General features: G+C 35.4%; 1 protein-coding gene across 6 annotated transcripts in view; it reads left to right on the top strand.

The window, feature by feature from the left end:
- DACH1 (dachshund family transcription factor 1) overlaps window positions 1–13,803 on the top strand; it is a 365,247-nt gene that overhangs the window by 317,776 nt on the left and 33,668 nt on the right. For all 6 annotated transcript variants that reach the window (XM_054066079.1, XM_054066085.1, XM_054066075.1 and 3 more), the window contains 3 exons: window positions 5,867–6,014; window positions 10,243–10,386; window positions 10,866–10,934. In XM_054066079.1, the coding sequence (XP_053922054.1) occupies window positions 5,867–6,014; window positions 10,243–10,386; window positions 10,866–10,934 (361 nt within the window). The remainder of the gene's footprint in view (window positions 1–5,866; window positions 6,015–10,242; window positions 10,387–10,865; window positions 10,935–13,803) is intronic.

Here is a 13,803-nt window from a genome sequence, read left to right as displayed (position 1 = left end):
TGAGGTGCAGGAACCACAGGTTCTGTGTAACATAGACCTTGGATGTCTCCAGAAAAGGTTATAGAGCCTGTCCTGCTTAACAATAGAACAGGGTTAGGGTACTGCATGGGCACTAGTTTTGACATTCATCAATGAGGAGGACGCTAAACCTTGCTGTAAGTACAGGGCATTTGGGTATATGAGTAAGTATTTCTAAGCACTTGATATTTGGAAACAAAATGTGCTAAAAGTCTTGGAGGTGCTGGAGATTTCAGGTGACTGAACTTAGTGAATATCTAATTAGTTCTATCTTAGAAATCCTAAGTCATCCTTTAAAACTGGCCAGCAAACACAAGTGAGGCTGTGTCTTCCATCCATACTAAAGTTAAATACATAGCCCCTAATCACTAATAAGTAATTTTAGGCAAGCATTAGACAAGCCTGTTTGCTGTCGCTGGGACTGCTAGTTAAACTCATTTCCTTTTGTATATCATACATATGTTTTTCTTACTTCTCCATAAATACTTATTGAAACAAAAAATGCAATTATTAATTATTTGTATATTTAAAGATGAGATAATAACAATATATAGTACCCAGAACAACCAGTGTTTATTTCTTGCTGGGAATTGCTGAAATGCAAATAATAAACCATAATAAAATATAATTAAAACAACTTTAAATATAAAATAAAAAATGAGATTGGAGACATAATTTTTATTCAGATGTATATCTGCATATCTAAAAGGAAGAGGAAATAAATTTCCCCAGGGAGCTTAAATTAAGTGGTATGCCTATTCCTCCCCAATGTATATTTGTTGATTTCTTCTGGATTGAATGCTGGAAGTCAGTGTGCAGTTGCAGGGAAGATGAAGGATGATGAAAGGTGGGTCACAGCAAAATGCAGTGTGGGTGCTGGTAAGAAGGCTAAAGATGTTTCCATACTTCTCACATAAGTTCACCTTTTTGAGTCATGGCCTGATTATGCCAAAGTATGTTACAGCCACAGCCTTTCATGATACTGCAATATTCTTGGGTAATAGTAATGTTCTTTTATGCTTTTAGAGTCTGAATCTTTACTGTACCCGAGCTGAGTTTCCATTAATAACTACGGGATGAATTATTTGCAATCCAAACAATATTTGTCTACCAAGACTGTATTGTATTGACACAGACTTGTTCCTAAATATTTTTAAAGACATGTGTAAAATAAGTTGCAAGTATCCCATTGATATTAGTAATAGACATGCGTGATTACAAACTAAATTCCCCCATGAAAACAAAGTAAACTACTGGCTTTATTGCTGTGAGTTTCCTGCACTTTTACCATCTATGACTAAATACACAAGAGAAAAATATTGCAAACACTGGATAGAGTAAAAATCACAGTTTTACTTCATGCTATTTTATTTATATTCTGCTAAAATTCAAGAGAATAATTTTATTTTTCACAGAAAGCATTAATGGAAAAATGTCATTTATACTGGTGCAATATACCTTTACCTGTGATGGAGATATTCAATTTGAGATATTACAAAATGTCTGTTTGGAGCCATCTATAGACATAGTCAAGCTGCATATCTTACCTTGCTTGTGTTACGAAGTCAGTAGTCCGTTACAAATAACAAATATTCAAAATATATCCAGTAAAGAGGTATTAACTAAAGAATTATCTGCTGATTTTTTTTGCAAGCCTTTCACTAAATAGTTTTAATAATGAGAGAATACAAATTATTTATAATCTCCTGACTAAAAGAGAAACAAATTTGTTTGTGTTTTCAACGTGAATACCTCATATTGCCAAAGGAAGCCTCTTACCTACAAATCTCTGGAAGCTGAGAGGTTTGACTAGGAAAGCTTCATTGCATGCATGCCTTGTTCTAGTTTTCCTTTTTTCAGTTACTGTGGGTGTTTGTTGGGAAAAGGATGTGATCTTCTAGACAGAGCACTGGACTACCTACTGTGGCCATTTTTGTGTCGCTTATAACTGTGAAGCTAACTAAATTATGTTAGGTGGAACGCAATGTAGATGTAGCTAGAAAGAGAAACAGCTTCTATATAACTTCCCTTCCACTCCCTTCAAAATAGGCAACACATTATTTGCATTTTATAAAATAATGATGGGTAATGCTAGCTTTAAGGCTAAGTTGAGGTTTGATATCTGTTTAATGTCCATGGTAGACTGCCTTAACGTGATGATGGTTTTGGATATATTGGAGAATGGGAAGAAAGATTAAGTATATATCAACTTAACTTTTTATTTGGGACATTTCTGAAGAATTTATGAGTGGAAAATATTAAAACACGTGCCTTAAAATAAAACAAATTAGAATGATCTGTAAATCTCCAGGGGAATCATGTAAATTTTTTAACAGTTAGTTATATGTTGAAATTAAAAAAAACCCCCTATATTAACACAGAGGAAGAATGCCATGCCGTGTTTAAAGCCTGACTTCAGATAGAGCCACGCTGTATTAAAACCCAATCTGGAACCTGAGCAAGTTCACTACAGTTATCGTTATCCAGCCTACATAACATCTGACCCTTCCCTGAAGGGAAATATTTTCTTTTTGTTAATGTCCTGTGTTGCACTGCATTTCCCATTGTCATTGGCAGCATATTGATTTAATATCAGGTTAGAGGATTAGCCATAGCAAATACAAGTTGGACATACTGTATTTTGTATAATCTTCTACAGCTGAACCACTGGGAGAATTAATAGAATTTCCTACAACCCTGAAACTGCTATTTCTGTTCCAAGGGGCACTGATGATTTTTAGATGCTGCACTTTTTATTTGTTTTTCTCACCCCCTTCTGCATTGAATACAGGGAGATATTGAATGTTTCCAGTATTTTTACATTAGAGCTGTCATTGGCAGCAACAGCACTTTTGCATATGCATCAGTTTGGCTCTAGTGCAGATTTTTTTTCACGTTGAACGCCTACTGATGTGCACTGATTTAACTTCTAAAAATGAAACTTAATTTTGTATAGCTTATAAGTAGTCCCCAGTGGGTCTTGGCTCCAAAAAGCTAATATTTTTCAGACATAATCAGCAGCAATAGGTAATGTATTACCATTAGCAGCAAGTATAAAAAAGGAAAGGTTGGAGGAGGAAGTGTGGTGTAGAAATTCAACAGAAAATGTAGCATGCTTTTAGCAGCTTTGTACTTTGCAGCAATTCTTAATGTAAAATTACACACATCAGTGTTACACTCTAGCATTATTCTCCATGTTTATTCATAATGATTGTTTCATATTTAAAGAACACCAAAATATTGTGTTTTGTGAGCCAAGGACAATAATAGTTTAATAGTAATTTATTTAAAACTGCTACTGATAATACAACCAATCAACACATTAAGTGGTGCCAACATTGGCATCTTGCTAAATAATCTCTAGGCTTTGCACTGAGAGTACATCTTTCAAAGATAAGTCAACAAGAGCAATCAGAGCAGAAAATTAGAATTTGGTATCTTAGAATTAAAATACAGCTAAACTAAAGTTTTAATTGGGGTGATCTAAAAGGGCACTTGATGTAATGATCTCTTTCATTTGTTACTAATTGTTTGTTCCTGATGAAGAAGAAACATGTACATGGATGTAGCTGAATTGAATAAAGATGGCAGTTGCTTTAGCAGCTCAATTTTATCGTTAAACAAGATGGATTGTAAGAATTTGGGAGGAGGGTGTTTGCAGCTTTAAACTTACTTGGCAATACACTTGTCATCAACAAATACTTTTCATGTCATTTCACTTGATCTGGTTTATTAATGATTTGGATGAATCACATATTCCAGTAAGTGATGAATTGGAGGGCACTAAAATATTCTAGAGTTTAAGCATAAGCAAGAAGCAGGTATTGATAAACAGCTCCTACTTCTTGAAATTCTTACTAGTTTAAAGGCTTCCCATATAGAAAACATAGTTTGTGATGATTGTAAATATAGGAGTATGAATCAGGGGAAGGCAACAGAATTCAGGTAGATATTAACTTTTTATAAAATAGATTGGAAAAGCTTTACAAATATTTCATACTGTATTTTTCTTTGCATATGCCTGTGGAGCTTTACATTTAGCCTTTTTTATGGGTTTCTTTAGTAGTCATCCATGTTTGACAGTCAGCAGAAAATACCTTTGTGTTTTAGCTGTTTTAGAATGGCATTTGGTTCTAAAACTTCGAACATATTTGTAAGCATATTTGTGGTGTCACCGTTGTAAGATATTTTCAAATGTGGTTCTATTCTTATGTAGTGTATATCATTTTTGGTGACCATCTGGTCCTTGCAGTCAAAAGTTGTTGAGTTCTTTCAGCTCCCATGGACTTTATTATTAGACTGAAGTGTAATAGAGCTGCAAAGCACTAAGCTCTGAATGGGGTAAACTTGACACAGCAATTTAGGTAAGAATGAGGATGTGGAGTACTGAAAATAACAGGCTCTGAAAACAGATTTAAAAGAGGAGTTTGAGGGACACAAATTTCAAAATAGGCATTGACATTGGGAAGACTAATGGGATAAATGTGCAGACTAATACTCATGAAGAATACTTCCTCCATTTCTTAAGTATCATCTTCTAGCTTCTTTTTCAGTTCCTTTTTGGAGATATTTGATAGAATTCTAGTGAAAACACATGCAAAACAGAATCCAGTTTAGAAAGTGTGCTTGAGGAGTGAGGAAGCTTACTTGGGAGCTCGGGGTGATGATTTTGTGCCTGTAGTATGGTTGTTCTGAAACCAGGTCTTAAGTGTGAACCTTTTTTTCTGTTAGCTGAATGCTTCCCTAGCAAAGCTATTGGGAAGTACTCTTCAATCTCTCATGTTGTTTTGTCTCTCCCATTGTTTTGCTTTATATCAGTAATTAAATCTCTGTTGGGTCAAATTATCTCTACAGTTAAGTTGTCAGGAGACTTGCCTAGGATAAAGCAGAGTTAGGTTCATATCCATGGAGGTTCATATATGCATATCCGTGCTTAATTATCTAGTCTATTATGATAGCTTCAAGAGGGGAGATTCAGATGTAGACCTAAAAGCCTGATGGCCAGGTTTCTGGAAAATGGAAAAGGAAATCTTTCCTCTTTCCATGTTCATTTATTTAAATTCTGATTCTCCTTCTGTAATTCATACCCTATCTCAGTGTCCTAACTGTCTAGTTATTACCGATTCTGGGATCTTCCTGTTTTCTTCACTAAAAAGAAGGAATTGTGAAGGTGAAATTCTCAAGAAAGTTTAGAATAGGCTGAATGAAATAAGAAGAAAAAGGTAAGGTTTATTTCAGCCACCTTAGGTCAGAAACTGAGAGATGATTACATTTTGTTCTCTGCTGTGAGATAACACCTTATACAAGGTCAGGGAATGGGCTTTTTAAAACAGAGATATCTTCCTGCTTTGTGACTGTCCTCTGCTTAGCATCCCAATAACTGTATCTTCCTTGGAAACTATATGGAATATGAAAATATTTTAAAACAATAGGAATTAACAACAATAGGGAACAAAATGGCAAGCTTTTAAAAGAGCCTTTCTCCCTTTGGTAATTCCCATTGGCTTGAGTTGTGCTAGAGATTGAATTTGCCATTCTATGGATGATGTGATTGTGACTGTGCCAATTCTTTATGGGTGTTTCAACTTTTTTTGTTTTAGTCACAAGCAAGTGCCTGCCGTTGGCTTGTTCTTACAAAGAATAGACCTATTCCTACAACTTCTTTATGTTAGTTATATGCAGAGTCAAAGGTGAATTTGTGTTTTCTGGGAGAACTTGACTTCCAGCTTTATACGGGTGATAATTGGGAGGATTGTAAAATATCACATGATTAATCAAGGAACAATATCAGAAGTTATGTCAACTGTTCTAACATTCGTCATACGTTATCCGATTTATCTTTGAACAGGGTCTACTAAAGGTTGCTATAGACAATGCCAGAGCTCAAGAGAAACAGGTCCAACTGGAAAAGACAGAACTGAAGATGGAGCTCTTCAGGGAACGAGAACTGAGGGAAACACTTGAAAAACAGTTGGCTGTGGAGCAGAAGAACAGAGGTATCTTAACTAAGCAGAAATAAATCTCTTGTAATTTATTTTCCTAGGAAACCTAATTTTTTGTCAAGCACCTATGTTTGATCAAAACTTCAAACGTCCTACCTCATGTCCAGGCTGACTGCACTACAAGAAGTTTTACAGCCCGCCTGAGTCTGCATAGGATCTTCATGAGACTTAGGACAAGGACCCTCCTTTTTCTCCACATTTTTCTTTTACTTGTTACATCACTGATGTACAATACAAGTATAAATATCATAGGTGCTATTACAGACTTCCACAGATTGTGATCATCAAGAGGAGGGATAGCTGCTTAATACAAAACCAACTTGTATCATTTGTAGGGATCTTGAATGTTTTAGGAACTCTTGTCTCTATTCTTAGATGCTAGGGTCATATACTGGGTATTTAGGAAAAGAGTATGTAATAAATATAAAGGCAGTAGTAGTGCATTAGTAGATACAAACACATGGTAGAAGGAGCAGCTAAGGTTTTTCTTGATAAGACAATAACATTAGTAGCATTTCAAACATTAACATTAGCCTATTGTAAAGCATGTACATGTTAATAAATATAAAATAATTTCATTATATTGCCTCAGTACACAGTTCTAAAATATTGATAGTAAAGGTAAGGTAGTTTACAGTGATATGCATTAACTGTTTACTTTATGAGCATGTTCCCATCTTGCTTTATGGCTCAATTTTTCTGTATATGTATGTCTTGTCCTTTAATAGTGTCTAATTACTTTGCAAGGGATGGTTAACCTCTGGGGCTCACTTACTGTTTAACACAGACCATGACAAGGCAGATACATTTTTTCAGGGTGAGAGTTATAACTCTCTTCTTGTCCAGTTTAATTCTCTGGGAAGCAGCTAAATCGGGAATCTCAAGAACACTTCGATTCACAACCACTATACCTAACATTCTACCAGTAATTACATAATACAATCCTGTTTGAAGCCCTAATCTATTAGAGACTGTCATAGCTTTCGTTTTCCTTTTTTAACTTTTAAGAATATATTTTTAAAGACTATTACTATAAGCAATTATCATTACTGTGCAATGAATCGTCCCTTTGTCCACAGCTGGACTATTTTGGTCAGTGCAATTGCACTACTCACACTTTTAAAGTAGTTTTGTTAAAGAGCTCAGTTATTCTTCGTATCCTTCTACCTCTGTGTTTCACAACCACTCAAATATACCTACCTTTAGGGAATCACATGCACAACCTAAAAGGCTGGGGTGGGGCACCCATCTGACCTCATTTGAGTTTTGCCATCTAGAAGTTAAGCACCTCATTTAAACTAATATAAGTTCCCTTTCTGGTCAATGAAGATTCTATATATTCTGTTCATATATTCTGTTCTCAGACAGGTAGACAGGGTCAGTTACACTGTGAAGACTTCTTTCTTTTCCCTTTAGCTCCAGAGGGAAGAGCATGGGATAGTCCCTCACTTCGTTCAGGATACTGAAATAATTGACAGCGTTATTTTCAGCGTGATACATTACCTACTTTTTTTTATATGTATCCCTCTGATGATGGTGTTGCACTGGTAGAAGAGTCAGGCCGAAGAGGAATGGATTTGAACACTTAATAGTGGTGTGCTGCAAAGCAAATACAATGAAGATGACTCTCTCTGCTAGTGTATACTTCTGTAAAAAAAGAAAGAAAAGTAATGTATTAGTCTTTAAAATTAACAGATCCAAGTGAAAGAGAAAAAATAAGGACAGATTTTAATTATTGTGAGACTTTCTTCTTCAATTAAAAATAGAAAAATACATAGGAGGCTTTACCTACTATTAGTTTTCCTGACACAAAATGTCATATCTTAAGGAGTTTTCACATGTCTTAATGGAAGTATGAGCAAGATGGGAGAAGCATACCATATACCTGTTAAGAGACACCAAAGGAAAAGCTGAAATACACTTCCATCTACAACATAGAAACACGGGTCACTGTGTCACATACAGGCCAAAACCCACAGGTGGATGGGATTTTCACCATTAGGTAGTACTTTTGCTCGTCATGTTAACACAAGTCAAATATATTTTCTTTAGTAGATACCTCTGAATATTTTTTGCCATTTTTTTGGAATATGAAATTCACTACTGCTACTGCATGTTCTACAGAGCTGCTTATTTACTGTAAGGTTTCCTTCCTTTGTAAATATTCCAACTGGTGGTTCCTGTGGCTGTAGGATGTGTCTCATCAACTGGTGAAAGTAGGATAATATCTCTTCTGTGAGAAGCTACACAGTAAGGGCTTGCTAATTCTGTCTCTGACTGCTGTAGTCACATCTACAGTGTGTCAGCCATGATGACATTTTAATTCAGAAAGCAACATATGTTTCCTTCTCATTTATTGCAATCACTTTCAAAGTACTTATAATGAAAACATTAAAACTGTGCAATGATTCAAAATGTATTTAGTTTAGCCTATGTATAGATACTAGATGTTCTTTGATGGTATAAGCTAATTAGCCTCTAAAGTAGTCGATACTATGCAAAATGAGAAAGAATCAAAACTCCAAAGTCTTGAAAGTAAATTATGTAGCTATTCTAACTATAGGGTATGTGCTTATATTCATTTTGTCTGAACAGTTAGTTCTGCATAGCAACACAAAATATCCGAGATAACACAAAAGTGGTTATTCTTAGCATATACCTTGAAGAGTAATAACAGTGATGGTTCCCTTAAAAAGTTTCATTATTTGCATCTTAGGAAAGATACCACCATCGCAGATTACTGGAAATGCGGAGTATGAACTGGTGGGAGTATATTTTTACCATTTCCTGCATTCATCCCTAGCCACGTACTAGAGGTTACTTTGGAGTGAGATACAGTGCTAGATCTAGGCAGTCAAAACCTAATATCACCTAGCATCTGGGTTTGGTAAGGATAATTCTTCTAGTGTGTGCAAAAATTCTTCAGGTAGTAGTTCAGTAGGTAATTTTTCAGTTAGTTTCAAAATAACAGTCAAGGAAAGAGTTATCCAGGAAGATGTTATGAGAAATAAAATTCTTATGCGCACATCCCTGAAAACCCTAAATGTGCTATGCGAGAATGGTTGGGGTGTAGTGGGGGAGATGATGATATGCTCTACAACTTTACATGACTTTTTTTTAGAGGCTCACTTTAGCTTTTATTGAGTAGAAAAAAGAGTTAACATTGTACTTTTCCATCAGGAATGTAACCTGTGATGTGTTCCTTCAGTTAGAGATTGTACAAGTAGTTGTAGGTCACTGGCAACATAGAAAAAAAAAATCACAATGAAGTTTTATCCTCATCTTGCAGTTCTTTTATTTGTAAAATTTGAATTTAGGGAAAATATTTTTCTAGATTAGGGCCTTCTAATGCCTAATTTTAATATGCTACTTTCATTTCCTAATATTTCCCCTCACATTTGACAAAGAAAATAATATTTATTTGAATGAGTGTTCCAGCAGCATAAAGGATTTGCTATGAGTTCTTCAAGATTAGTTGGCTGATGGGACAGGCATCGAGAAAGAGCAAGAAAGAGACAGAGAAAGAGAAAAAGGAATTATGGATAAGAAATAAATATGGGGAAGAGACCAGACATGAAGGTGTCAGATGGCTTGCAGGAGTCAGTATCTTGGAGAGGAGTTAAAAAGTTCAGAGCTTTTCTATACCAAATGAGGACTAAGGCAGGGTGGGGGCTTAGCTCCTCCTGCAGCCCTGGCACCCAAACAGTCGGATCTCCCTCTTGTGGGAGAGAAGCTGCAGGCAGACAGGCAGGCAAAACTCTATCACTGTGCGTATATTAACTGAGTGCTATGGGCAATAAAATAACGATAGACTTAATCCCCAAAAGAACACCCACCTCCAGACATGGAGGCATTTTTACATCAGATGATGCAAAAAGTACATTTCATTGCCAGTTCCAAGATTTTCTGATTTGGACGTTTGCAGATTATCAATATATAATATTATTGTTATTATTTGCAGATATTATATTGTTTATGAAAAAAAAGATATATACTACAGCTGAATACCACCTACAGTTTTCAGTACTGTGGTACAGAACAGTAGCTCTTAGAATATCCCAGTGTGATTCTGGCAAATTTGAAGTAATTTGAATTTGTATTGTATAATTAATCAATTTATATGAACTGTTGCAGTTGTATCATATCTCAGGACTCTTAATAGGTAATCATGTAGCCAAGTTTCATATCCAAATTTGAATACACTAATTTTCTTTTTTCCTAGCAATAATTCAGAAAAGGCTAAAGAAGGAAAAGAAGGCAAAGAGGAAACTGCAGGAAGCACTTGAATTTGAAACTAAACGACGGGAGCAAGCAGAACAGACACTGAAACAGGCAGCTTCAACAGATAGTCTCAGGGTCCTAAATGGTAAGAATCCAGTTCTTTCCTCTGTGTCATTAATTTTCAATTTATGTGCCAAAAGAAGCTTTTTATATTGAAAATGTATAACATTGGAAGGGAAAAAAAGAAAATCTCTTTTCTTTCCTTCATTCAAGTGATGCTTCTCTCTTTATTGTTTCGTTACTTTATATAGTATGTGCAAATAAACTCACTGAAGAGAATATCCAAGCTAGGACAATTTTATGTTATTAGCTTGAGAAGTCAATTTTTTTTTTATTCTTTTTCTCTCTCCCCCCCCCCCCCCCCATGCTTGGAAAATCTATTGCTCATTAATCTTCCTAACAGAAGTCTAACAAAAAATTGTCCTGGCCTCCAGTCATTGTTCAACATTAAAAAAATTGACAAAGGTTGATTATATTGTAAGTCAGCATTGGAGTAACAGGTTGTAAAAAGGGCTATAAGAATCAAATGAAATATGTGTCAGTCTTACCTTTCTATGTTTCTAGAGTCTCTGACCCCAGAGATAGAAGCTGACCGCAGCGGGGGCAGAACAGATGCTGAAAGGACAATACAAGGTAGGAATTTGCAAAAGGCTATAAATCTAGATCTTGCTATATGAGTTTTTCCTCAGCTTTAGACTGCTATTCAAGCATGTAGCCTACCATCTGGGCCACATCAAAACAAGTTCAAACAAGGTCAAGTTCATCTTGCTTGTTATAAGAGAGAATACATTCTGTGCTGATAGATTTTCTTTAAATTAATAGGTCATTTCTGTTTATAAGGAGCAATTAAAGAATAATAATTAATTTGAAGCAATATTAGGTTGAATCTCAGGCATGCTGAATGTAGTTTTTGTGAATATGTATAGTTAGATTTGAGATAACAATGTTTTTAAAGGTACATGTGAAATATTTTGAGCCTTTTAACTATACAAATGGCTAAACCTAATGGGTAACATTCAAAGCATGATGAGAATTTCATAGCTAATATTCCATGGCAGTTACTGGAAGGTATGTTTCAATAAACTACTCTGAACATTAACGATAAATAATCTGTATGTTCCCTTCTTGGATTTTTCATTTACCATATCCCATTATTTACATTTTAATAAAACAAATCTGCTGAGTAAATTTATACCAGAAATACTAAAGAGAGCCATATTACTCCCCCTGTGAATCTGAATGTGTGTGTGTATATATATATATTGCAAACACCAAGACACTAGTAAAGACTAAATTTTTAAGATGGAATTTACGTTATAATGTCTTCTCTAGTCAACAGGCTGAAACTACCTACATGAATACTAAACAGTAAAAATAGCATATGTTTTCAATTGTAAATGAAGGTGCATTTTTCAGAGGCAAGCCTAAAATGATTAGCTCCAGTAATCACTCTCAATTGCCTTTATTCTGCATTTTGAAGTCAATCATCTTAACGGTATCATTTGACATCTTCTGTGTGTTATTTAATCACTTTTGCTAACTCCTGAAGAGTTGTTACTGGCGTGCCACAAGGAGACTGTAACAACAGAATAAAAAGTCAACAAGCCTTTAATGTGTTGAGCATATAAACAAATACAGAGGAGGCAATAAGTTCTCATGTAAGACAAACGCATTTATCTAAACAAAGCCATTTAGATTTAAAGCAAGTTATTTCTGCAAAGTCAATAACACAGAAGTTGGAGTATGCCAGATTAAATGTTGCCTGAGAAGTGGGTACATGTTATGAGGTTTGTTTTCCAGAGTCCTGCTTTCCTTCCCATAAAATGTATGCCTTATTTAAAGCACCACTTGATGTAATTAATTCAATAAGGATCCAGTCATTATGTCATTTTGTTACAACCCAGTCAGTTTGTTATTTTGTTTGGTGCAAAGACGGAATTCTAATTTCTTCAGAGGCCATTCTGTTGCACTAGTTACTGCAGTATCTGTGAGCTCTTTGCAAACATCGATTACTTCATCTTCAGGGCATTCCCCCAAGGAAGTGAAATTTGGATTATTCCTATTTGAAAGCTGGGAAATTGAATCACAGAAAGATTGAGGTGACAGTTTGCTTAACTTTCGAGTATCTAGGATCTGTTTTTTGCAGGATAATTTGCATTTTTGGCAAATGTATTCAGTGTATTTAAAATAACTATTCCTGTTTAATTTCATTTATGGACTGGGATACCAAGGTTGAAAATTATAAAATGAACAACACACAATTACTGAGTATTTTGGAAGCATATATCCTAAAGAACTTATCCAAAACTACATAGGAACAGCACTTCAGCTTTTTCACCATTATTATCTATTATTTTCCAGCTATCATCTCCCTACTTATGCTCATTTCATATATTTCCATATCTGCAACAAAGGAAATCAAGGACTTAAATGCAGCTTTCTCATTAATGACCTTTCCTTGATTCATCTGTCCAGGATGGTGCAAGGAAAAAAAAACCAACTACCCATAGATGATTATTTAATTAAAAGACTGGACCATAATGTATTCCGATCAGGATACTGGATCACATTGCAAAGGCAACCTTAATTCTGACATTTCCTGCCTATACTTTGCAGTCTTAACATATAATTAATTTTTTTGAAGGAAAAGGGACAAAAGGCAAAAAATAGAGTTGCAATTTCTTATCATTTAATATTTTCAACTTAGCTGTCACACAACATTTCAGAACTTTTAGTTCTACTACAATATTTACCCCTAGAACCAAAATGTAACTGTAGGAGCTGATCGTCATTGTGGATCAGCTATTATAGACTGACAGGTTTCACAAATAGTTCAAGAAATAGTTCAAGAATAGCAGGTGAGTAATGCTAACTGTCAGGACTCTTTGTGTTCACTTCCAATAATGGAAGGAGAGTTCTCTTTCACCATGAACTCCCTTTTCTCTGTGTCCCTCTTAGCATCTGTCCCTGTTACTCTTGTAGCTCTGTGCCCCAGTTCCTCCTATTTTCTTCTCCAACATTCCAGTTCCAGCTTTTGTCAATGTCTAATGTCACTCTTTCTTTTCAATATTACATTGTGGGATTTTTTTCCTAATGTCACATTCTTCCAGCCTTTTCTTCTGAACTCAGTTTCATGCCAGCCTGATTATATTTCTATAATTACAAGCTTTTTCTCTTCTCAGTGACCCCCAGCCCCCTGTCTCTGTCTGACCCTTACTGTTTCTTCTTCCTCTTGTCCACACGTTTTGAGAGTCCATGCTGCATTGACATTCCCTGATACTGATCTTTACTGTTCGGTACCACATCTCTGTCTGTATTCTCTGCTTCCTCCTGCCTTCCCATGAAGCTCGTGTTCCCTACTGTTTTCAGTACACGTTCTGTTTCTCCTTCTACATCTGAGAAGAACTGAGAGAAAAGCAAAGACAATTCCTCTGTTCTTACCTCAATATTTAGCATGACAACTGTTTGCAGGAATGAGGAGAGAGTTGTAGGGAAAGTACTG

The sequence above is a fragment of the Cuculus canorus genome, chromosome 1, assembly GCF_017976375.1.
Source record: "Cuculus canorus isolate bCucCan1 chromosome 1, bCucCan1.pri, whole genome shotgun sequence".
In the NCBI taxonomy this organism is placed as follows: domain Eukaryota; kingdom Metazoa; phylum Chordata; class Aves; order Cuculiformes; family Cuculidae; genus Cuculus; species Cuculus canorus.
This window is presented reverse-complemented; position numbering and strand designations above follow the sequence as displayed.